This window comes from Chinchilla lanigera, unplaced genomic scaffold, assembly GCF_000276665.1.
Source record: "Chinchilla lanigera isolate Chin_1 unplaced genomic scaffold, ChiLan1.0 scaffold00172, whole genome shotgun sequence".
Lineage (NCBI taxonomy): Eukaryota > Metazoa > Chordata > Mammalia > Rodentia > Chinchillidae > Chinchilla > Chinchilla lanigera.
Genome location: NW_004955573.1, coordinates 943,686 through 968,813, shown reverse-complemented (window position 1 = coordinate 968,813; position 25,128 = coordinate 943,686). Strand labels below are relative to the sequence as shown.

Sequence of the window (25,128 nt, the reverse complement as noted above, 5' to 3'; positions counted from 1 at the left end):
AATAGACCCAAGCCTGTCACCATGCACCAAACTCAAGTCAAAATGGTTCACAGATCTCAATATTAAACCAGAAACACTAAATCTATTGGAAGAGAAAGTAAGTAAAAACCTTGAAGTCATAGGTGTAGGCAGAGAGTTCATGAACAAAAGCCAAACTGCCAGTGAAACACTTCAAAGAATCAGCAACTGGGATCTCATCCTTGTGTTTTCAGGGCTGGATCAGCTTGTTCACCTGGCTTGCCTTGGGTGCTCTGTGTTCTCAGGACTGGCCTTGCTCTAGCCCCACATGTATGATCAATCTTCAGCTTCAGCCACTGCCCACAATCAAAAATTTTTCTGCATCTATTGACATAATTTTTTAATCCATGTTTGTATTTGTTTGGTATATTATGTTTATTCATTTACCTTTGTTTTACTATCCTTGCAGTAAGTAAACTTGATCCTGATGTGTGATCTTTTTAACAGTCTGTTCAATTCTTTTTGCAAGTATCTTAATATATCTATGTTCATCAAGAATATTGGCCTGTAGTTTTCTTTTTTATGTCATAATCCAGCTTTGGTATTAGGGTAATACTAGTTTGTTTCATGAAAGAGTTTGTAAGAGTGCCCTTTTAGTTTCATGGAAACATTTGAGCAGCAATATGTCAATTCTTTTCTAAAGTTCTGCAATAAATTCATCAGTTTCTGAGCTTTTCTTAGTTGCTAATTTTTTACTACTGTCTTGATTTCATTGCCTGTTGTTGGTCTTTTCATATTGTATTTCCTTGGTGTCTTCTGTTTTAAAATGTACCAATAAAGCCAGGCATGGTGGTGCATGCCTGTAATCCCAGCACTTGGGAGGCTGAGACAGGAGGATTGTTGTGAGTTCGAGACCAGCCTGGGCTCCAAAGTGAGCTCAAGTCCAGCCTAAACTGCATAGCGATGCCTTGTCTCAAAATAAAATGTACCAATAAAAACTTTTAAAACCCAAAAGACAGTAGAGAAGTCCTGAGCAATGACTCTTTTTGATGAAGAACCTGATGGGTTAATGTAAGATATTGTAGAAACAAGAACAATAGCTAGAACTCATTTACAGTTGCTCATAAACAATATGCCTCTCATTTTTAAAATAGTTGTTAATATACAAGAAAGAGGGAAAGGATACTTATAAAAGTGTAAAGGTGAAGTGAGAAGGAGAGTAGGGGAGGGAATGAAAATAGAGAGTAAAAGAGGATACAAGGAGATTGAGTTTGTTATGGTTTCTGTCCAGATGTCCCCCCTCAAAGCCTCAAGTGGTCATAGGCTGGGGATTTTTCAGAGGTGACTGAATCTAGGGTGTGTGACTGATTCATGGTGCAATGCTTGGATCGAGGCTGCTATGATTAAGGGTGGGTGATTACTAAATGAGTCCACTGACTGGTTTGACACCAACCTGATCCCAGCAGCCTAGATAAAATATAGAAGACAAAAAAAAAAAAAAAAAAAAAAAAGCTGCTAAGGTCCCTTGCTTACTTTTCTACTTTCTGCCTGCCATGAACTGTTTCTCCTCTGTGATCTTTACTGCCTTGCCACTCTGCTTTGGAGCCAGCCAACTATAGACTGAACTTTCTCCAACCTGTGAACCAAATAAACCTTTCTCCCTTTAACTTTGGAAGTCAGGTATTTTGTCTCAACAATGAAAAAAAGTAACTAAGACAGAGTCCAATTAATAACCTAAAAGAAACGCTCATTTTAGAAACCCTATAAACAACCCTTGGTAATGGGAACTTAATGTGAGATGTTAAGATATTGTATTATTTAGATAAATCTTAATAGTTTATGTAAAAAGGAGATAAATAGTTTATGTAAAAGGAGTAAAATATATAAGGGAAAAGAGCCAAGAGATAGGAGAAGGTGTGAGAGAAAAATAACAATGAAAAGAAAAGGATGAGATTGTAGATTTGGAGAAAGAGATAGGAAGATTGTATCCAACAGTAAAACTAATAGAGTTAGTTAAGCAGAGTTCTGTAATATTCTGACCGTTAAAACTAACAGTTAAGCAGAGTTCTATAAAGCCAAGAAAAATCTTTGAAGTAGGTATATGCAGTTTAACTACATGGAATGTTTTATAACAACAGCAGAAACTTTACATACCTAATTATAACTATACATACAGACAGAAAAATGCCTCCTACTCAAAAAATCAAGCAAGATAAAGAAAGAAGAAAAATTTCAACCCCCACCTAAAAAAAATACAAAACAAAAAGCATACAATGCCTGCCTGGCATGCACAAGGTCCTCAGTTCAATCCCCAGTATCCAAAAAAAAAAAAAAAAGCACACAAAGGGCACTGTACTTGAGAGCTTCTGGTATTCTCAGAATGCTGTCAGGGTGCCAGCACTCCTCCCACTGACAGAGAACAACCTCAGATTCCTGATGGAAGCTCTGATATTTGCTCCACCCACTACAGAGCTCTCAGCCTCCATTTGCAGTTATGTCTCACTTATACCTAGACTTTCTTCAGCCCACAACTTTGATGGTCCCCAGTAGTCAGACAGGAAGCAGTATCCTCATGCCCACATATCATTCCAGTAGCTTTTCTTTGCCCCTTCTACTCTTAGGTCAAAGCAATACTCCATCTGATCCAGGATTTAGTTTCTGGGGGCCAGCAGGAAATAGACTCCACAGGTGCTGACCTAGATTATTTTCTCCACCCTCAGTGATTCCATGTCCCAGTTGTCAACAAAGGGTCTCCTCACAGCCTGTAAATTCAGTGGCATTTAGGGCTCAGGGAGACAGAGCCCTTTCACGTGGGATTCAGTAGCATTTGGGGGTGGTGGGAGAGAGCCCACACATGCTCAGAGTTCAGCAGTGTGTGCAGGGTGGTGAGAGAATGCCTGCTCTGGCACTGCTGCAGTGTTTCTTCTCCAGCCCCAGCTCCCACTGGTCACAGTCACTGCAAGGCCCTGTGATTCTCAGTTTCATGGATCCTTCATTGCCTGATGTCAAGTCTTTAACTAGAACTGTGCCCTTTGTTCCTCTCTGTCCTTAGGGCTCACCAGTGCTAATTTAGTCACTATTCTCCAAGTGATTCTCTGCCTTGCATTTTCTCTACTGCCTTCATTAAAGGAGACCTGCTTGTGTAAATTTGGTAGGACTCCGTCTCCCAGAAAAAGGAGGATTAGGCCATTTGGATACGGGGTGGTGGCTGCTAGGAGGGTCACCAATCAGCAGGCTGGCAGGCTCTGCATTTGTCTTCTTCCTTTAGGAAGACTTGGACTTTCCCCAAGATGATGTGTGCACTGGACCAGAACTTGAAGCAGGGCTGAGACTGAGGAGTGACCATGCTTCTTGTTCTGAGCACCCCTGTTTACTGGGTTTCGCCTGCAAGGCTTCCGCTTCAAGTTGGCTTCCCACATTTGGGTTTTTGTCCCCCTCCACACCCCATACTGAAGCACCTGCAGACTGTGGTAAGCATCTTTTTTTTTTTTTTTTTTTTGGTAAGCATCTTTTGAGCACCTCGTGAATGCTGCTGTTTCTAGCCTGTCCTACAAAACGCACCTTTAGATAGTGGGAATAAATTACAAAAAGGTTTTGTTGAAGGCCAGTCCCAGGATGGGAAATAGAACAAGTTTTCTTTTTCCATCATCCTGTGGGAAAATATTAAGCAAAATTAATTCCATTGAATTGCATTATTTCTTCAGAATAAGGAAGAGATTCCTAATATTTTGTGCACTGAGTACTAATTTTTAGAAGTCGTCACATCAAGACTTACCTTTCAAGCATGCTTGTGCTTGAGGTACATGTAAAGGAAAAACTGGTTTTAGGTCCCAAGGTGATCTATTTGTATCCAATTCTCTTCTACTCTGTTCAAATTTTGAGGGATTACTGTGTTTCTGACTTTCTCTTCCCCTAAAAGAACACTTCCACCATGTAAAATGCTGTACAAGGTAGTTAGGTGCCTCCTCCATACTCAGTGGAGGTTAGGAAATTGGGATAAACATTACTTAAGCACTTCACATAGTGACAGCCAGTACATATTTGTCAGTGAGACTACTAGACAGTACTACTAGAAGGTATATATTTGCCAATTAAGAAATGCTATTTGAGGAATGCATTTTTACAACTGTGGAGATCTCCAAATATTATGTAGGACATAATATTTTTTGCTTTATAGTCTAACTATTTGGTCCAGTGGGACTTATGAGAAAGAGCCCTGAACTTACCTGAGGATAAAGAAAAGAAGAGACTATGACATTGCTTTCTCCAACCTTCACCAGTGGGAAACTCAAGGGGGTAACAACTTAGGAAAACTTTTAATTGGGCATAAAGAAATGAATCTGGAGACACGTAAAGGTATAATCAGTCCTTTTCCAAAAGACAATCTTTTTAAAAAGCCTTTGTCTGTTTCCTGATATAGACATTATAATGTAAATTATAAATGTCACCTTTTTTCGTGTTGTAAAAGTCTATATTTTCTAAGACTTGATTCTCCTCAATTAACTGTGTATAGCACTATGTTTTGTGCTTACATGTTCCCCATCATTAATCATATGCAAATGTGTTGGTGAAAAACCTGAGGCACGAAGCAGAAAAAGGCAAGCCCATCACCTTGAAAGAGTAAGTAATAGTGTACCTGCTGGACTTCTGACCTGTAACGAGACCCTCAACTGTCTGTCAGGGAGCAGAAATACCACTGTTGAGCTACTTTAGGAACCAAACAAAAGCAGGAGTGTGGTGTTATAGTAGACCAATTACAGTAGACCATTTGAGAAGGGGCCACTCCAAGGAAAGAACAATTGGGATAAGGGAAAAGAGAAAAGAAAAAAAGGGAAAAAATATGTATAAATGTACAGAGGATAGCTGAGATGGTTATACTACTGATTTCTATTACTTTATTGAAAGGAACAGTTAATGTTTAATTGTTTGATCAATCTTACCTGCCTGTATTTGTTTATCTGAATAACCAGTTTGAAGATATCAATATGTAATGCAACTATTGTTAATTTCCTATCACTTTGATGAAATTCTGTATTGTTTGTACTGCTTTTGTGTTATTTTGTAAATGTCTGTGTGTTTGTTAATATGTTTTCATTCTTTTATCTTTAAAATAAAAAAAGAGAAGGGCCACTCCCAAGGGAAGGGAAGGCAGCTGGGGGGAAAGGGCCTTCTCCACTGTGTATAGGAGCTGAGATTATTTGAGCTGCGTGTTTGGATATTGTAGACAACATAATACATAATTTGGAAAAAAGAAATAATTATGTTTCAAATTTGTGAGTGCAGAGTGCACAGTGGAGGGAATGATTAGATATACAGATAGCTGCCATGTACTGAGATATCACTTTGGGGCCAGAAAACTTATAATGTGGAGCTTAGAACAATTTAAATGCCTTGACGGTTTTGAGGCTACCAGAAAAAAAATACTAAATATTAAATCTTCACACAATTTTTCATCCCTCCAAGTGCAAAAGATGGATAGACTGGTAAGTTTATATGTAGAGGGCCCATACAACTTACTGGGTAAAGTGGGACATTTTGGACTATGCAGAAATCAGGAGTGAAACCTGAGACTGTAGTGAGAAGAGTGGAGACAAGTGGTCACTTAGCTGTGGGATCTCAAAAGCCCACTTTGGAGAAATTTATTGTAGTTTTAACTAGGAATACTCTTGGATCCACATTTTGCAGGAATGGTTTTACCTTCAGGGCCACCTCAGATCCCTAGAGTGAGGGAAGAGTAAACCTATCAGGAGCTTGAGGAGGGGGTATAGAGAAGGAAGGATGGTTTTCCTCACAACTCAGGACAGGACATTGCTGTTGTGAAATATCCTAAAGAGGAATCAACACTGGGCATTGCTTCTCTGATGGTGTTGATCCCAGTATGCGAATGATTAATAGTTCAGAAAATTTTTAATTCCTCTCTTTTGGATAGTGTAGTAATGCAGAGGGACTACTGATGTCACTGCCATGGTCATGGTCTGCTGTGTAATATACCTTGGCTCATCCAGTGGTCTGGAGCCCAAGCATAGGTCACAGAGGGAATGGCTTCTAGTTGACAGCCCTGATGACTTTCACACTTATGTCTAGACAAAAATGATCACTGCTACATATAATTACTGCATTTTAATTGTGCTTTACTTTTTGTTTTCTTTTCCCTCTAGGACTCTCTGTTCCTTAGCCCAATTTTTGAGGTATTAAATATCTCTAGGTTTCCACATGATGTTACACTTTTTTTATTTTTTTATTTTAAAAATAAAAGGAGGAAAACATTAACAGACAACCTTTTACAAAATAGCAACAGAACAGTACAAACAATACATAGTTACAATGTGGTAGGATATTAACAATGCTTGTTGTATTGCATATTGATATCTTCAAAGTGGTTTCTCATGAAAACAAATAGAGACATGCAATATTGATCAATCAAGGACTCATTAACAGTTTCTTTCAGCAAAGAAATAGAAGAGAGTGGATCAACTATGTTAACTATCCTGTATATACATACATATAAAATTACACTTTTTTTAAACTGCATAAAGAAAATGAAAGAATGTCACCTCAAAGGAAAAAAGTAAAGATTTTCTGGTAGTTATACAAGTATATTCACTTATTGATAATTTACTTGGTTGTATTCATATTATTTCTGTACTCTCTATTTTTAAAAAAGTTACACAAAGAGCTATCATTCAGGAACAGGAGTTTTACATTTTGGGGGTAATTATGAAGGAAGAGATCAGAAATAGCAACATAAGAATGAGCCAGAGAAAATGCATTTAAAATTAAATAACACTATCACCATGACAAGGAGGAGGCCAAGGAGAGAAAACGAAGAGACCGAGAAAAAGCAGCTATTTTTGCTGCAGCACTAAGAGAAACAGACCCTAAGTCTGATTTTTGGGGCCCCGAGAAGAACTCAACTACTACATGCATCTGCTACCACTGTTAAAAGCCAGGCCACCTCAAGAGGAACTACCCTAAGAAGTCCTCTGGGCCGTGCCCTGAATGCAAAGATGACCACTGGAGATTGGTCTGCCCTCTGAAGCAGAAGCCCCAGAGCTCAGATCCACGCTACCAGTTAGTCTAACAGAAATGAGGGGCCCAGGGCATACTCTGCCTTCTCCCTCTGGCCAGACTGTCATCTCCATGGAGGAGCCCTGGGTAATCATGACTATAGAGGCAAAAGAAAACAGCCTGCTGCTAGACACAGGTGCAAGTCTCTCAGTCCTTTTTTTCAATCCTGGCCTTCCTTCCAGCCATCACACCTCAGTGAAAGAAGTCACTGGTGAGGAGGTAATCCACTATTTTTCACAACCCTTAGGTGGTAACTACTTGTTAGATCTTTCTTGCATATCTCTGTCCTCCTGAGAAACCACTTTGAAGATACCACCATGTATTACAGCAGCCATTGATATTTTCCTACTAATCTGTCCATAACTCTAATGTTTGTATTGTTCCTATACTATTTTGTAAATGGATGTATGTTTATTACTATGTGTTTCCTACAACAACCATTGATGATAGTCAATGAATATTCAATTGGTCACTCATGTATAGCTCTATTTGTTTTCTTTAGAAACCACTTTGAAGATACAAAAGTATAGTACAACAATCATTGATAATAACCTACCACTTTTGTCTGTAAAAAAAAATTAAATAACATATGATAATTCATATGTCATAGCATAAATATTGTTTGAGGGTTTTGGGGGGTTTTTTGGTTTTTTTGCAGAGAAACTTTTGATTTTATTTCAAAAGTACACAAGGTCACAAAACTAAGCACAATTTTTTGTTTTTTTAAACAAATTTGTTCTTACAAATTTCAAAATCCACACCATTGGATATATCAGCCAGAAATTTTAAATACAAAATCTAAAACTGACACTGTCAATACTCTATTTTGCAAATGTGAAGTGTCAAAATATTTTTCTCAGTAGTGCAAGTGTATTTATCACTAAAATTCACAGGGATAAGGATGAGCGAATTGTGAATTGTGGTTTTAATACTTATAGCATAAATATTGTTGACACAAAAACTTCACCACACATCAGAAAAAGGAATCCTTTCACACTATTAATGAGAATGTCAATTAGTAGAGCCAGTGTAGGAAAACTCTATAGATAGTTCCCAAAAATGATAAATAGGGCAGAAAGAAGAGAAGCTGGCTGACTAGGCAGCAACAGCAAGGGTGAATATCTCCAAATTGGTGCTGGAGAAAAGTATATGCCTTGAAGTGAGAGCAAAAGATAAAGTCTGATATGGAAGGATAAAAGAAAAAATCCAGCTGAACTAAAATTCAATGTTTAGAGTGTAGGTGAGGGTAAACTGGACCACTTCTGGGTTATGGTCCCCTACCCCCACCCTAGAAACTACATACACATCATCTTTGCAAAGAATCAAACTGAGGTAAAAAGTCAGCCCTTCAGTGATTGTCTCACTGATTGAATAGACTCACAATTATTCTATCTTTCCCACAAGACAAGGCCAAGTGACACGTATCCAATCAGAGGATTCAGAGAACAAAAACGCAAATGGGGTAAAACAAATTGCTGTGAACCCATGCACCCATGTATTGGAAGCAGTAGTGCTCCAGTGCCTCTGAAGAGAGGGACACACTCATGTCTTACCAAGAGTTGTGCTCCAGACCCAGCAACAAATGGGACACACTGCAGCAGGTAAACAGCAGTGCTCCAGTCCCTGCAAGTGGTGGGACTCTGGAGAGAAAGAAGGCTAGCCTGACACAGAAACAAAACACAAGTAGGCAATTCCTCCCACATACAATGGGAGTGTTGTAAGTGGAATATTCAGGGCTCTACCCAGGACTGCAGGTGGACTCCCATGAGGGGCCCACAATTCTTCTGTGATGGGGACTACAGAGGGAAAGGCAAACTGGTTCTGCAACAAATACATGAAGCAAGGTCCAGCAGGAGAGATCTGTAAGAGAAGAATCGCTGGCACCCAGGTCAGAGAGCAGACTCTCTCCTACTATTGTTTTTCCAAAACTGGATAACCTGTGATGGTGTGAGGTCTTGCTAATTTTATAATGATCCTGAGCATCCTCAGATTTTGTTTTGCAAGATCTTATAACTAATCCTCCACAGATACAGCACAATAACTGTGTGCGTGTGTGTTTGTATGTATGTACCTCTGTGTATACCATGACTCTTTAAATTACCATGGCTCTTTAAATCTTCCACACTTTTTCAAATACATCTTATTTTAGGTGTTAATCACTGTTGAGGGTTTTGTGTGCTATTCTCTTTAGCTTTATCAATTAAACAACAGGTTTAGGAAATATTTCTATCCTTCATTTCCATGATGACTGGTGCTCAACTCCTCCAGCATAACTAAAAGCGTAGGATGAGGGCCTGAGAATTCTTCCTCCCCAACAGTTCAACCATCTTCACTGGGCTGAGAAGATCACAAATCCTTCCTGTCCTGTCTCTGGCCACCTCTCTCACACTTTCTGTCATTGGTAAATCTTCCAAAGACAAATCTGATCTCTAGATAGCTGGCACATTCTTTCTCAGAGGAGTCTGGAAAGTCAAGTGCTGAGTACCATTATGAGTTTTTTTAATTTTAAAGAAAGAAAAACAACAAAAACAATGATACAGAATTTCAAAACAAGACAGTAGGCAATTAACAATGGTTAATATAGTACGTATTGTTATCTTCAAAGTAGTTGATTACAAGATACAAGTATGCAAAATTGATCAAACAATATAAGCACAAACTCTTCTTTTCAATGGCGTTATGGTTTAGAAAGAGGAATAGAAAGAAGGAAAGAAAGAGAAGTAATAGGAGTATAAGGAGGTTTAGGAGAAGGGTACAAGGAGAAAGGACAGAAGGCAGATAGGAAAGAAGGGGTGAAAGCAGGGAAGGTGGGAGAGAGGGAGGGAAGGAAAGAAGAGTAGAGAGAACAGAAGAGGAAAACACACTTTCAAGCATGGGAGGCATTTTCTCTTCATCATTGAGCAAACGACCAACAGAACTGAGGCAGAAACCTTCAGTCAGCCTCATTTTCCGTGTGTCAGCACCATCCTGAATGTAATTTTAGTGTTGAAAAATCAATGTTCTTTGATACAACATTCACCACATCTCAACAAGACTGGAAAGATTCTTAGAATAAGAGGAGTGGGAATGGTCTGGAGCTCACAGTTCTTTTTTATTTTATTAGAACATGTTTTCAGGTTGTTTTACATATTGTTTACATGCATTTTAGAGGGTAGGTGCATGGAGTTAACATATCGTGATTCTTTTTTATTTTCCTTCCCCTCCTACCTCCCTCATTCTTTAGATCATTTTTCCCATTTTCATTATTATCATTGTAATTTTTTTTAGTTTGTGTTTGTGACATATAATGATTACACTCATCGTGGTTAGTTGGTACATGTATATGATGCACCTTAAATCTTTTTATATCTTCTTCAGACCTCTGCTTCCCATCCTTGATCTCAGTTCTTTTACCATTTGTAAAAGATCTAGCTCTTTGTTTCCTTTTATCAATCTTCCATTTTGTGCTTTATTTGTACTTTGAATTACTCAAATGAGAGAAATCATATGGTATTTAAATCTGTGTGTCTGCTTTGTTTCACTTAACATTATGTTTTCAAACTGTATCCATTTTCCTACAAATGTCTTGAATTTATCCTTCTTTATCCCAAACAGTATCCCATCATGTGTATATAGATACATTTCTTTACCTATTCTTCTGTTGATGGACATATAAGCGGCTTCCAAGATTTAGCTATTATGATTGTACTGCTATAAACATTGGAATGCATGTATCACTGTAATATGATATCTTTAGCTCTTTGGGGAAGATGCCAAGAAGGGGACTATCTGTGTAAAACAGAATTTCTAAATTTAGTTTTATTCCATATTGATTTCCACAATGGTTGTACAAGTTTACATTACAATTCTTATAGCAAAACCAGAATGGGATTTTTATGAACAACCCAGACTGGCATCCTGTATAGTTAGTCTTGAGTATGGCTTTCTAAGAGGCAGTCTCAAGCCAGTAACTGTTGCGGTATTTGTGTTCATCTACTTGGTTTCCTCTACTATTTTTCCACCAGGTTCAGTAAGAGGAGCAAAGCTTTGAATCTTACATATACACTCCCTTTGGGAATGGACTTAGGAACTGAATTAGCATGAGGTTTGCCCTCATGAATGTCAAACTTTCTACCATCAGAATCCTGCAGAATTTCTCCTTCCAACCTTTTAAGGAAGCACAGTCAACGCGCTTTCTAGATAGTATTTATCAGGAGTTCTGTTTTCTAAACTGAGAAGCCTATTCCCAAAAAAGCATAGGTTTACTCATCTTTTGTTCTGTAAGCCAAATAATAAGCTTTCTGGTCACCTATGAGATTTTAGGTTCCTTTCAATTTGGACCTGTAAATTAGGCGTTGTGAAAACCAAAATGTAAAGATCACATACAGCCGGTGAAAATTAACGTGACATGACTGTCTACAGTCTCTTTGAACTTAAGCAAAGTTTAAAATCAATTTCAAGTCACCTGGACATGAGACACACTGTGTACAATTGTAAAGTGCAGTGATTGCCTTGTCATGATGCTTGAATGGTGCTCTTCTCTATCATAATTACAAAAGCTCCCTTGTCACAGAGGCTTACTTCCAGGAATTACGTATTTAAACTACAAGACCTCCCAGTCGGTAGGTTTTATGCATGGTAGAGCAGGAGAACAGAGTTTGTTTTCACTTTATTTGTGGTTCAGGGCATCTGTGTAGCTGTTCTTAAGTGCAGAGACAGGAGACTTAACCCTGAGATAAAGGGGGTTCTGGTGCACTCAGGACGCAGCAGATACTTTCTGTAAGCTAACACTCCTCTCCAAGATACTTCTCAAAAGCCTTGATGACTTGCTTCCCCTTCCCATTACTGAAATTACACAGTTACTGAAGTGTGGATCCCCCAAACTAAAGGAGAAATAGCGAGAATGGCGCAAAAATTTCTTACCATTCCAGTCTGATTCCACAGACTTTATTCCAACTTTCACCCTTTCTGAATCAGTGATAGCCTTCACCAATGGCCACAAACCTGGATTCAATAATTCTTGATTTATTTACCTATTTGATCAGTCTCCCTTTATGTAGTCCACTGTCATCCTTCCATTCACAAATACAAATGCCCTCCTTACCTCTCCTACATTTTCCACATGCTATTTAGACAATTAATACTCATGTCAGGCCACACCTTTACATGGTCCCATATCACCGTCCTTGGACTCCCACACCCAGGCCAGGCTGCCCCTGTATGTTTTCCCATCCTATTTGATCTCTGACTTGAAACCACCACGATTTCTTCCTCCTCCCCAATGTGTGGCAACCATTTTGTTGTGACCCATCCAATGCCTTATAATAAAAATACAAATAAAAAAATGGAATGGGGGCTGATGTGAGTGACACACAGCAAGCAAGGGGAAGAGATAAAAGAGGAGAAGAAGGAAGGCCATGTCACAGAGGGCCCACGAAGCTCACATAAGTACTTTGAATGTTATTTAAGCATAATACAGGAAGATTGGAAATGATTTTTAGGAGAATTAAATAATCTATGCTATGAAAAGATTATTCTAGCTGCTATGTGGATGGTATTAGTCCTTTGAGTGGAAATATAGTGTTGGAAGTTTGATACATGAGTCGGGGATTCAGAAGAAAGATAAGAATGTAAATACAGATTAAAAATAACAAAAACCAAACAAGATTATTTGGGAAATTAGTTAAGATGGGGAAAAGATCTAAAGCTTAACCTGGGTCAATCCAATACTAAAGAAGTTAAATTGATTAGAAGATTCAAACAAAGTAAATTTATTTATTTATTTATTTATTTATTTATTTGGCTTTTTGAGACAGGGTCTCACTATGTAGTATAGGCTGACCTTGAACTAGCAGTGATCCTCCTGCCTCAGCCTCCCAGGTGCTGGAATTACAGGGGTGCCCCACCACATCTGGCTTAAAAACAGCATAAATTTAAAATGAGGTTTTTATTGTCAGTGAATTTGGAGTTAAATTGACTATGGTGTCCAATGAAGTGTTTCAAAATAAAAGAATAAGGGCTGAAGAAGTAATTCACTTGTAAAGCACTTGCCTAGCATATGCAAGGCCCTGGATCAAAACTCAGCACTATAGAAAAAAAACCAGAAAGCACGGTTAACCTTTTAAATACCTATTAGGTAAATTAAAATTGGCCACTGAGCAAGGCAACATGGAGGCCATTTGTAACTTTGTACTAATGGTTTCAACAGAGTGATGATGAAAAAGAACAGATAAACTAAACACAGGAAGGAATGGAAGAAAAAAAAGTAGAACTATCAAGCAAAGAAAATTGTTTCAAGGAATTTTTCTGTAAAATTGTACCAGTTTTGTAGGAAGGAGGAAATATTTCTGCATAAAATGAGTCCTGTAAAATTATGTCTATAAGATGATGGTACTGAACAAATAGAATGGGAAAGTTGAAGACTCAGAGCAGAGAAGGAATAATCTCAAGAGCAGGAGCCTTAAAATCTGGTGCACAAGTAGAGAAGCAAACGTGTGAGAGTCCCCCACAGATCCAATGGCTATGATTACTGTGCTGCCCTGTCTGCAGGGAGTTATGATCTTGTCCTCATTGGAGGAATTCTACTATCAACCCCTGCTTGGACTTGTTCTACAGGATAATTTGGCAATAGGTAGATAGAGAACCATGGTCTTCAAGACTGTTTCTTTACTTCTTTAGAGAGAACCCACCTTCCCAACATCCCCTCAATAAAATTATTTTCTGCTTATAACATTCAGAGTTCATTTCTCTTGCTCACAGTGCTATCAACAGCTAAGACAGACTCTCAGAAAACTTCATTTGACTGAGTGAACAAATGAGCTTACTGATGCCTGGAAGATTAATTTACCATAGTATTAGCATGGGACATATTCTAATCCAAATCATTCTGATTCCTCTTCAAAGGCTAAAAAGTCCTGGAAAACACACTGGTATTTTCACTCTTTAAAACAATGTAAGTTAGAGAATGTAGCTCAGCAGCACAGCACCTGCCTGGGAAGCACAAGTGAGTTCAATTCCCAGTACCAAGAAAGCAGAAAAGAAAAGCCCAAGTTTTAAAAAAATGCAAGTTAATATTCCTACTTGGTACAACTATCCAATTTAAAACAAAGAAATCATATATACTTAAAGAATATTAAACTTCAAAAGGGCAAGTTTTTAGTTTAGCAGTTGGAGCATAGTAGACACTCTGTAAATATTTAAGTAAAAAAGTATTTTAAACAATTATATATTTAGCATTTTCCCATTTTGCAGGATGGTGGGTGAAGAAAAACTGAGAAACTAGATACTAAAGAGAAGAAACCCAAAGCCGAGAAGGCTGACGCCACTGGAACTGGTAAAAAGGGTAATGTGAAGGTGAAAGAGTCCAAGAAGGCACAGTCTCACTGCAGCTGAAATCCTGTCCTGGTTAGAGGAATTGGTAGATACTCCCAATCTGCTACGTATTCCAGAAAAGCTTTGTACAAGAGAAAGGACACTGCGGCCAAATCCAAGGTTAAGAAGAAAAAGGAGAAGGTTCTTGCTACTGTCACAAAACCAGTTGGTGATAACAAGAATGGGGTACCCGAGTGCTTAATTCGAAAAATGCCTAGATACTACTCTACTGAAGATGTGCCCTGAAAGCTGCTGAGCTGCGGCAAAAAAAAAAAAAAAAAAAAAAAAACTTCAGTCAGCACATGAGGAAACTGCGAGCCATCATCACCCTGGGACCATCTTGATCATCCTCACCAGATGCCACAGAGGCAAGAGAGTGGTTTTCCTGAAGCAGCTGGCCAGTGGCTTCCTGCTTGTGACGGGGCCTCTTAACCTTAATCGCGTTCCTCTGTGAAGAACACACCAGAAATCTGTCATTGCCACTTCCACAAAAATTGATATCAGCAACTTGAAAATCCCCTAACACCTCACTGATGCTTACTTCGAGAAGAAGAAGCTGCGGAAGCTCAGATACCAGGAGGGTGAGATCTTCCACACAGAAAGAACAATTACCAGATTGCAGAGCAGTGCAAGGTCGATGAGAAAGCAATGGACTCGCAGATTTTACCAAAAATCAAAATTTTCCTCAGCTCCGGGGCTACTTGCGATCCGTTTTTGCTCTAACAAATGGAATTTACCCTCACAAGTTAGTGTTCTAAATTTCTTACTCAGAATCTAATTAAATAACTGAGATTTCTTTAAATTGTATATTTATACAAAATACATTGTTCCTTCCATTCTAGATTCTTACATTCTAGATTCTTACACAGATTCAACTCTATCAATATAAATTTTTGTATGATCCATCTCTCCTTTAAAAACATGCTTTACTTCTCACATTTTAAATACTGAGCAACACATTAATTTTACACTCAATAAATACTCCTAGCTGGCATAATTTACACATGATTTTCTTAGTAAAAGTAATAATGAAAGGGGTCTCTTATATCTGTACCTTACACTCTCTTCCCTTAGAGTGTCCTTGCCCTTTATATTCTTAATTTAGCAGGATTTCTTTAAGTTTTCCCCTAATTCTCTAAATCTTACTAAAATATTCATATTCCATTTTACCTGAATAACTGAGACCATGCTAGAATACTGATTTTACATATCAACCATCTCATTTTGGTGTAGTCAGAGATCACAAGGGACCCAGATTCTCAAAAAATCTTAAAGATTCTCCCAGATTTATTTAAGAAGCTTGTCCTGCACCACACTACACACAGGCAGCCACACCTGCTATCACTCTGTGCTAATATCTCTCTGAAGCACTCTCTTCACAGCCTTAGCTACATCCTTATCCTGGAGAGTGTAAATCAGAGGATTCAGAGTGGGAGTAATGATGCTCTACAGTACAGAACTGATTGTGTCTTGCAGGGGAATACACTGAGACCTAGGCCTCATGTATGAGAAGATACAAGCACCAAGCCAGAGGAAAACCACAGTGAGGTAAGGGCTTCAAATGCTTAGAAAGAAATGTCATTTGTTTTTTTTTTTTCCCCCCCTTGGTCACTTTGGCTGTGCTCTGGCTATAGTAGACAGGAATTCTTATGAGAAACTTTTGTAACATGAAGAAAAAAATGGTTTTTTTTTTTCCTATTTGTTGCCAAATTATCTGTTGGGAAACCAAACATTTCCTTGGAAATGAGCCTTCTTAACTTACTCAGGTATAACTTGGAATTCAGAAAAAGAAAACAAAGCCAAGTTACTTTTCTTTGTGGAGACTTCGTGGGCAAGAACAAACTCTGGAGAAAGCGGATTCTGTCAAAATGTATGTGGGTAGCACATGCTCCAACAGAAATAATTGAAAGATTCAAGAAAAGAAACTTGGTACTTCCATTTAAATTATCCATTGCGCTACATTCTGTTGTAAATTTCCCTTTTGCTATTACCTCAAATCACCATCAAAGCTATTGTCTTTGTTGTACCATATTGAGAGCAATAAGTGTTAAAAGCGGGGACTTGGTCCTGCATTTAAGTTGTTGATGTGCCGAAGACCATGTAACAGAGACAGTGTACCGAGTGAGAACGGAGGAGAAGTCAGAGCTCCCAGGACACAGCCTGTGAAATCACAGCAGCCTTTCCCATGTGGAAAATTGAACAAATCCCATCCTGATATTAAGGGACGTTAGGCTACGTATACTTGTTTTCTCACGGCCAAAGTTTCTATAGCTGCAGGACTGGGGAGCATTCACAGATTATAGGACCTTGAAGTTGCAGGGAGCACAGAATATGGAGCATGAGATAAGCGGAGTAGCTGAGACAGGAGAAAACATTGTCTTAGCAACAGAAATGCCAATTAGTAGTCATCAGTATTCATTGAGCATGGTGAGAGAGAGGCATGGTTTGCGGATGCTTCTGCTCAGTGATTCTTGAACCAAGCCTATGAAAACTGCGATGATAGGGGCTGGGGATTTAGCTCAGCGGCACAGAGCCTGCCTGGCAAGATCGAGGTCGTGAGTTCGATTTCTGGTACCGGGAAAAAAATAAAAAAAAAAAAAAAACTGCGATGATGACACCAGATAATTCTAGTGAGAAGTCTAGTGTAGGAACCTGAAAGAGTAAATAAAATCTGAAAGGTATAATAGATATTGTGAAAGGGAAAAAAACTGTTTAAAGGGAGGGAACAACTAGGATAAGGGAAAAGAGAAAAAGAAAGAAGGGGAAAATATATATATATATACACACACAGGGTAACTGAGAGAGTCGTACTACTGACTTCTATTGCTTTATTGAAAGGAGCAGTTAATGTTTAATTGCTTGATCAACCTTAAATGCCTATATTTGTTTAACCAAGTAACCAATTTGAAGATAACAATATGTAAAATATGTAATACAATACTTATTGTTAATTTTTCATCACCTTGTCTGAAGCTCTGTATTGCTTCTGTTGTTTGGGTGTTGTTTTGTTTATGCCCGGTTGTTTGTTAATATGTTTTCATTCTTTATCTCTAAAGGTAAAAAAATTCTACTGAGAAGGTATTATCAGAAATTCTTCAAGATAATGCTTTCAACCGCATGGCCCACCATGGCCCTTAGATACCCTTCAACGGCCTCTAATTATACCTGGATGTGAATCCTCACTCAATGGATGTTTTGAAAGAGATCCAATCATAAGATCTTCTACAGATGAGATGAGTATCTTTACAATTCTGCAAAGTGGGGATCAAGCAAAAGCTGAGATTTTTCCTAAGTGAAGAAAGAACTAAATAGAAAAGGAGGAAGTGCAACAGATTCGCTCTGCCATCCTTACTCACTGGAAAGAACCACCCAATTGACGGGGAAGGGCACTAGGAGATGAGTTGCAGGGAGTGGTCAGAATGCATCTGCCCGGAAACTGATGATCTACTTTATAACACGTGGAATGTGCACTTCCCGGAAGGATGAGGGACCTGCCCTGAGCAGAGATTATTGGACAGAGACACTAGGGCAGCAAGGGAAAGGGTGGTTAGGATCCTTCTCACCTTCTTCTCAAAACTACTCTTTTGTTTCCACCACTGGGAAGTTATTGGCTGGTTCCTTGTGTCTTCTGGTGCTCTTTGAACTTGAGAAGCAGTTAAAAGAGGAAAATCTGTGCTTCTGGCTCTTCCACAATCTCCCCAAACCCAGAAGCACAAGCTCCAAAAGGGTAAACAAAAGACAAAGCCCACTAACCCCAAACATGGTTTTTAGAAAGATGGTCTTCTCAGAGGGACGGGACAGATTACAGGTTATGCTGCCAAGGCAAGGATCTCGTCGACAAGAAAAGGAACTGGGTACCTTAAACCCATACAGATGGTACTGCCCCCCCAAGGCTGCCCCTTCAAGGACCACTCGAGCCCCCAGCTGTGCCACATAGGCCCAGAGTATCTTGCGGCTTCCAGTCCCTGAGGCATCTCTGCAGCTGTCCCCTTTATGGATCAGGGTTTCTTCCTCCTTCTTCACCTTTCCTGGTTCTTCCCAGTGTTCAATCGCATGACACAAGGTGAACCCCACATAGAGGGCACTGGGTACAGCCACCATGATGACGTGGAAGGCCCAGAACCGTAGTGGAGAAAGCGGGTGGGAAGCATCATAGCAGGCAGCCTTGCAGCCTGGCTGCTGCGTGTGACACACAAATTCACTCTGATCATCGCTGTAGACGCCGGGTCCGCTGGCAGCCAGCAGAGCAAGGCGGAATCCCACGAGCACAGGAAGCAGGAGGCGCCCCACAGGGGTCGAGCACTGGCTCTCTTGCACCAACAGCTGCCTCAGGAACCTTCCACACATCCTGTCAGGGAATAGAGAACAATGATCAGTGTACGTTGCTAACTGCCCTTTAGGGAGAGCTCCAGGCCACCACTGTGAACCCAAGGATCCATAAACCCTTTTTCCCCTCTCCAAAGACCTGGTTGATCAAATATTATATTAGTTAGCTTTGCATACTTAAAACGAATTACCTGAGGCAATTAACTTTGTAAAGAACAGTGGTTTATTTAGCTCATAGTTTGAGAGATTCAAAGTCCAAAGAGTATAGCACAGGCTTGCAAAGTCACCCACTAAATGTGTCACTTCACATCTTAGATGGCAATGGCAAGGAGCATACATTGGAGCAAATGCTCACATCTCCAATCCCCTGGTGTTCCCCTTCAAGAGCATAAAGACCTAAAGACCTCCAATTAATCCCCACCTCTTAAAAATCCACAACACCTCCAAGTACCTCACCTTGGAGACCTGACTGTTTGAAGAACACTCGTTCAAACCATAGCAAATATCAAGACTCTGCACCTATTTATTAGTTAATGGAGTCATTTGTGTAAGATAAATTGTACAGTAGTGAATTGTGGAGGAGACTCTCAATCAATCTGTCTCTCTCTCTCTCTCTCTCTCTCTCTCTCTCTCCCTTTTCCCCCCTCCCACTTCTGTATTGCTGGAATGCAGAACTTTCATCAAGGGGTCTTCTTGTCTTTTTTACCCTCTACCTCTCTCTCCCTTTCCCAAAGACTAATAGTAATAACCCAGGATAGTACTTTTTTATTTCTTCCCTTATTTGTTGCTTCCCAGGTGATGGCTGCTATATCTGGTAGCACTAACAGTGCCACCTTAACCAAATCAGTGCTGACACTGAAAGGGAATGCCCATCCTATTGCTCTCTGCTATTCTCTTTTGCCTTCCCTCAGGTACTCCCACCATGGTGATAAGACTGAGATGTGGTTAGGTTAGCACTCCCCTCTGCCACTGTTTTCTGGGTATATATCTGCCTCACAGTGAGAGATGATCACAGTTCAGGACAAATTTCAGAAATTCCTGCATTCCACCACCAAAATCCCATCACATTTCAAACCCAACTTTGCCATATTCATCTCTGTCCTAGTCAACAGCCTTTGTCAGTGCCCAGCAACTATTTTCAACCATCCTTAAACCCAAACCCAAATCCTTACTCACTTGTCTCTTCTCAATCCCAAAGACCATGTGCTATGGTCTGAATGTTGGTGTCCTCCCAGTATCCATATGTTGGAACTTAATACCCAGTATGATAGTATTAGGAAATGGGGCTTTTAGATCATGAGGGCAGACTTCTCATAAATGGGTTGGTTTCATTATAAAAGAGGCTTGAGGGGGGCCTTTCCATCTCTCCCACCATGTGAGGACGCTAGAAGGCTTCTTCCAAAAGACTTTTATAAGATTTCTCCTATAAGAAACAGGCACTCACTAGACATTGTGTCTGCTTGTGCCTTGATCTTGGACTTTCCTACCTTTAGAACCAAAAAAGAAATAAACTTTTATAAGTTTTCCAGTCTAAGGTACTTTGTTATAGCGCCTGAACAGACTATGACAACACACTATGAATCTTGTTCCACGGAGGAAATAGAAACTCTGGTGTGAAACTCTACAGGTACTATTTTATCTTCACATTTATTTCCTTACCTAACATCTTAGGAAAAGAAATGACCCTGCCCTTGTCCAAAGCTACTGCCCCTTGCAAATCTATGTCCTTGGATCTCTTCTACTTCTTCAAGAGTGTGATCTCCAAATTATCTTCCTTATAATTTACCCCTGCATTATTTCATCTCCAGCTATGAATATGATTATGTGTCTCCCTTTAACTCTAATAACAATCACTTGGGTCTCTAAGTTAACACAGCAGAAATAACTATGCCTAATTTGTCTCATATCAGTTGCTCAATTATAATACCCAAGAATATGCATGAAACCACTTTAAATGGAAATTAATATTATAAACTATACATAAGAACAAGCTATATATCAAGGCATAGGGAAAATTATTACTCCTGACCAGTTAGAAGTGATGGCTTAACAGGCTTTCAAGGAATCACTCTCAGGTAATTAATTGACAAGAGAAAGTTGTCACTCTCTACCAGCTGTGATGGAGGCAGTCAGACTTCCCTCAGTTCCTATCTTTCCACTTCTTTCATGGACTGTGATACATATGATAAATATATCTCAGAGGCATGTCAGCCCACTGAAATTCCTCTATGAAAATGAGTTAAAATTTTTTGGAGCAATCAATTTTCAATCTCTAGAACAACACAAGTTAGTAGATTGTAGTTAGTACAAGACTCTGAAATTTGACAATAAATATATTTTAAATACATAAAAATAGAATGGATGGACCATTAGTATAACACAGTTAAAATCCACCTTGAAGCAACGTATCATATTCTGAGGAAAATCAAATTGGGATACTCAGAAACATACTTGGGAAGCTGTTTAGAATTGAGAGGAAGAATATAAATAGTAAAAGTAACAAAATGTGAACAGATACAGAACACAGCCTATTTTTCTTATGTTAAATAAAATCATCACAGGCTGAATATCCCTAACTAAAAATCTGAAATCCAAAATTCTCCAAAATCAAAACTAAGTATCAACAAGACACCAGAAGAGGAGAATTTCACCCCTGACCTTATGTGGCATGTCATGATCAAATGCAGGTACACCATAAATATTGTTTACAATTATCTTCAGGCTATGTGTATAAGGTATATATGAAGTGTGATCAAAATATACAGTGAATGAATAAATTTTTTAACATATTGCAGTAAGAGACACATTGCCACTGATACCCTTTGAAATCCTCCCTCTCACATCCCATTGTTCTTGCCACTTTTTGAAGCCCTTCTGGAAGTCCTTTTTCATTAGGGTCTGTAGTTGCACTGTTACAGTTGCCCTGATGTTCTGAATCAATTCAAAATATTTACCTTTCCTGGTCATTTTGGTTTTGAGGAAGAGACAGAAATCACACAGTAAATAAGGATGAAGACACAACAAAACATTTTTTTTTGGTACCGGAAATCAAACTTAGGACGTCAGGCTTGCCAGACAGGTACCATGCAACTGAGCTATACCCCCGGCCCCATAACAATTTTATTTGACCATAAACATGCCAGGCATGGTGAATGCCTGTAATCCCAGCACTTCGGAGGCTAAGGCAGTAAGATCACTGTGAATGTGAGGCCAGCCTGGGCTACATAAACAAGTTCAAGGCCAGCCTACATTATATAGTGAGACCCTGCCTCTAAAAAGAAATTAGCATAAACATTTAATCAATGAGGAGTGATCAAGAACTACAGTAAAATTTTTAATTTAATTTTTAAATTTTATTTTAATTTTTAAATTTTAATTATAGTAACAGACACATTGTCATTAATCCCCCTCAAAATATTGCCCTTGCTTCAAAAATATTTATCTCATCATTTCTTGGCAATATATCTTTCACTGTAATAAGCACATAAGTTTTTTAATTTAATGATTCATCATATTCTTAGATCATCCCTGTATGAAACATAAGTAAATATCATGCTTAGAGTTGGGTCCCATGCCCAACAAGTCTTATTATGTATACACAAATACTCCAAAACCAAAAGAAAAGAAGTTTCTAAAGACTGCTGATTTCAAGCATTTCAGATAAGGGATATTCAACCTGTAGCTTACGTAAGAGGGGAGAAAGTACTTAGTGAAGTAGCTGAGAAAAAAGTAACTTCTCAATAAATGTTGACATCTTAGGAGGTGCTGTAGAGCTCTACAGAGGAGCAAAAGAAAGGTCAAGTTCCCATGCTAGTTTTAAGGTCCTCAACCTTAGCACTATTGATATGTGAAACCAGTAATGTTTTGTGTAGGGTGGGTGCTGTCCTGTGGGATACAGTATTTAGCAGCACGCCCGGGCTCTACCCACTGAACATCAGCAGCACATTTCTCCCCTCCTACCCACATGGTGACAACCAAAAATGTGTCCAGACACTGCTAAGCAACCTAGGTGATAAATTCACCCTGATTTGAGAGCCACTACTTCAGGGTGGCACTAGCTTATCATAAACCTCTACCATCCTTGGCCCCAGTTACCAGCTCTGTAAAGCAAGATACCTGTGGCAGAGCTTCTCAAGGCCTTTTGTAACCTTCCTTTTCCTAAGACCATGCTAATCAGCCCATCTTCCAGGTAGGCCTCACATCCTCCCTTAATCAGCCCCCACTGTGAGGTTATCCACAATCCCATCGCACTGCACAAGTCTACTGGGTCCCTGGATTCAGGGAAGTCCCAGGGTGCTGAAGGCTTCTGGGCTGGCTCTCTTGGAGAGTAATCAGACTAAATGCTAACTGGATAAGTTTTAAATTCTTGCTTTCACCCTCATCTTATTTCAAAGCACAAGCCCAGGATCCTCTAAACGCATTCCCAGCAGAACTAGGATTTAATAAGGGACAGGCCTTGAATATTCTGAGGGTTGGGAACTGAAGTACCTTATAGAGTCTATCTCCAGATTCCATCCCTCGTCCTCCTTCCAGACCCCAAACCAGACACTCAGATGTTCTCTCAGAGGCTCTTAGGACTAAGCTCACCACAGAGCTCCTGGCAGAGAACTCTTTGGTTTGGAGCCCCCGCACCTAACACTAACCACCTTTCCTTGTCCTGGGCCCCTGAAACTGTCATCAAAACAACACCTATTCTGCTGATTACCTGGGCCTCCTGGAGAGTTCAGATGTGTTCCATCCCCCAAAGTCTTCAAACAGACTAAAAGGAGTTTCCTACACAACAGTCCTTCCTCCTCCTTTCTGCCTGCTTTCCTGGGACGCTGCGGTCTCCCTGTCTGGTCCAGCTGTTCCAGCCACCTGCCTCACCCCCTGAGATTCACATCCTCCTCTTATAGACAAGGTTGGTTCTAAAGCTTTGAGGCTGAACATCAAGGTCTTAAGTGTTAGGGCAGAAAAGGAAGGGAGCTGCTGTCCTTGACAAAGCTCCCTGTAAGGGACAACATTCTGTTTCTAGCACTGGAAGAAGTTTTCACATAAGTTTGTCTGGGAGTTGGCAGGATCTGAGCTTTGTCAAGATCTTACACAGTGAAATAACCTCTGTGAGCTCAAGAGTCAGGAGAGGAAAGGAAGCTTGGAGTCTGAGTGGATTTTCAAATATCCTAAACAGATAGGATTTTTTAATTCCATCATGATTTTGATAAGAATTTTTCCAAACATCACATATTCTTTTGAAGAAAAATGTCAGGATTCTGGCAGAATTCATCCCAGAGAGTTAAGGGATGGAGGAGAGAATGTCCAGAGGGAAAGGCAGGACCTGTCAATAACCAGGGCTTATTGCTCCCATCCTACCCAGCGTGGCTTGGATAACATTCCAAATGCTTCTATTCAAAGTGTGGTCATAAATATCAGCAGGAATGCAGAACCTCAGGACACCTCCCTGACTCCTGGATCATATCTAAATTGCAATAATATCACCCACGGGTTCCTGTGGTTAGATTTGAGAAGCCTCTCTAGATCCCAGGAAAGCCCCAGCCACTGCCACCAGCAGTCCCTGAGAGAATCTGGCTGCCCTCAGCCCCTGTCCTCACTTACACTCACCTGGCAGCTCTGAGGAGAAGCACCAACCACAGGGGAAAGAGGTCGAGAGAAGAGTCCTTAGGCTGGAGCCCACAGGGTCCTAGCCCTTGCCTGGCCCTGCCTCCTACTACCACCACTTCTCTCCCCTCCCTTTTTCATTCCTGGCAGCCTCCATGCAGAGTTAAAAAAAAAATGCAACAGGAGAAGCATGCGACAGCACTGCTCTTAAGGCTCCAGCTCCAAAGAATAACCCTCTGTTGTTGAGGGTGAGGAGTGTGTTCCCTAAGTGACCAGAGATGGGGATTCTCAAGTTATCTAAAAGGAGAGTGAAGAGTGCAGCATATTTCCAGCATGGGACTTGCCTGCAACAGCAGAGAGAATTGCCAAGGGTTTGAGTTGCTATTAAACCCCTTACTTTTCCACCCAAAGTATCAAAGCACAAGCTTACCCACAGAACTCTGTGTGTGTGTGTGTGTGTGTGTGTGTGTGTGTGTGTGGTGTTTGCTTCATATTCCCAGACAGCATTCACCTCAAATTTCACAGTGACCCCAGCATATCCTGTCCTTTTGCCTGGGAGAAATAGCAAGATTCCCTCCTCACAGCAGAATGAAAATCTGCCCCACATCCCATCAGGAACCCAGAGAATCCAGCTCCCCTGTCCACCAGGGCCAGAACAAACTGTGAAACCTACCTCCACACCCATTCCTGCCCCCATCACTACAGCCAGAATCTCTCCAGGGTGTAGCTGAGAATTGGAAGGTATAAAGCTGGATGGAAGAGTAACTCCCAAGGTTGAGGGATTGTAGAGTGCAGGATTGGTCTGCTCTGTTACCTGTAACAGTTCCACAG

General features: G+C 39.9%; 1 protein-coding gene and 1 pseudogene across 1 annotated transcript; one reads left to right on the top strand and one right to left on the bottom strand.

The window, feature by feature from the left end:
- Positions 1–8,483: 8,483 nt before the first annotated feature.
- On the top strand, positions 8,484–15,134 carry LOC102012379 (annotated as a pseudogene).
- Positions 15,135–17,373: 2,239 nt separating this feature from the next.
- On the bottom strand, positions 17,374–24,374 carry Gjc3 (gap junction protein, gamma 3, 30.2kDa). The gene is made up of 2 exons (XM_005413763.2): positions 24,301–24,374; positions 17,374–18,724 (listed from the first exon to the last, which is right to left on the bottom strand). Exon 2 carries the CDS (start codon positions 18,721–18,723, stop codon positions 17,953–17,955), a length of 771 nt encoding a protein of 256 aa, XP_005413820.1. The 5' UTR covers position 18,724; positions 24,301–24,374; the 3' UTR covers positions 17,374–17,952.
- Between the last annotated feature and the right edge of the window lie 754 nt (positions 24,375–25,128).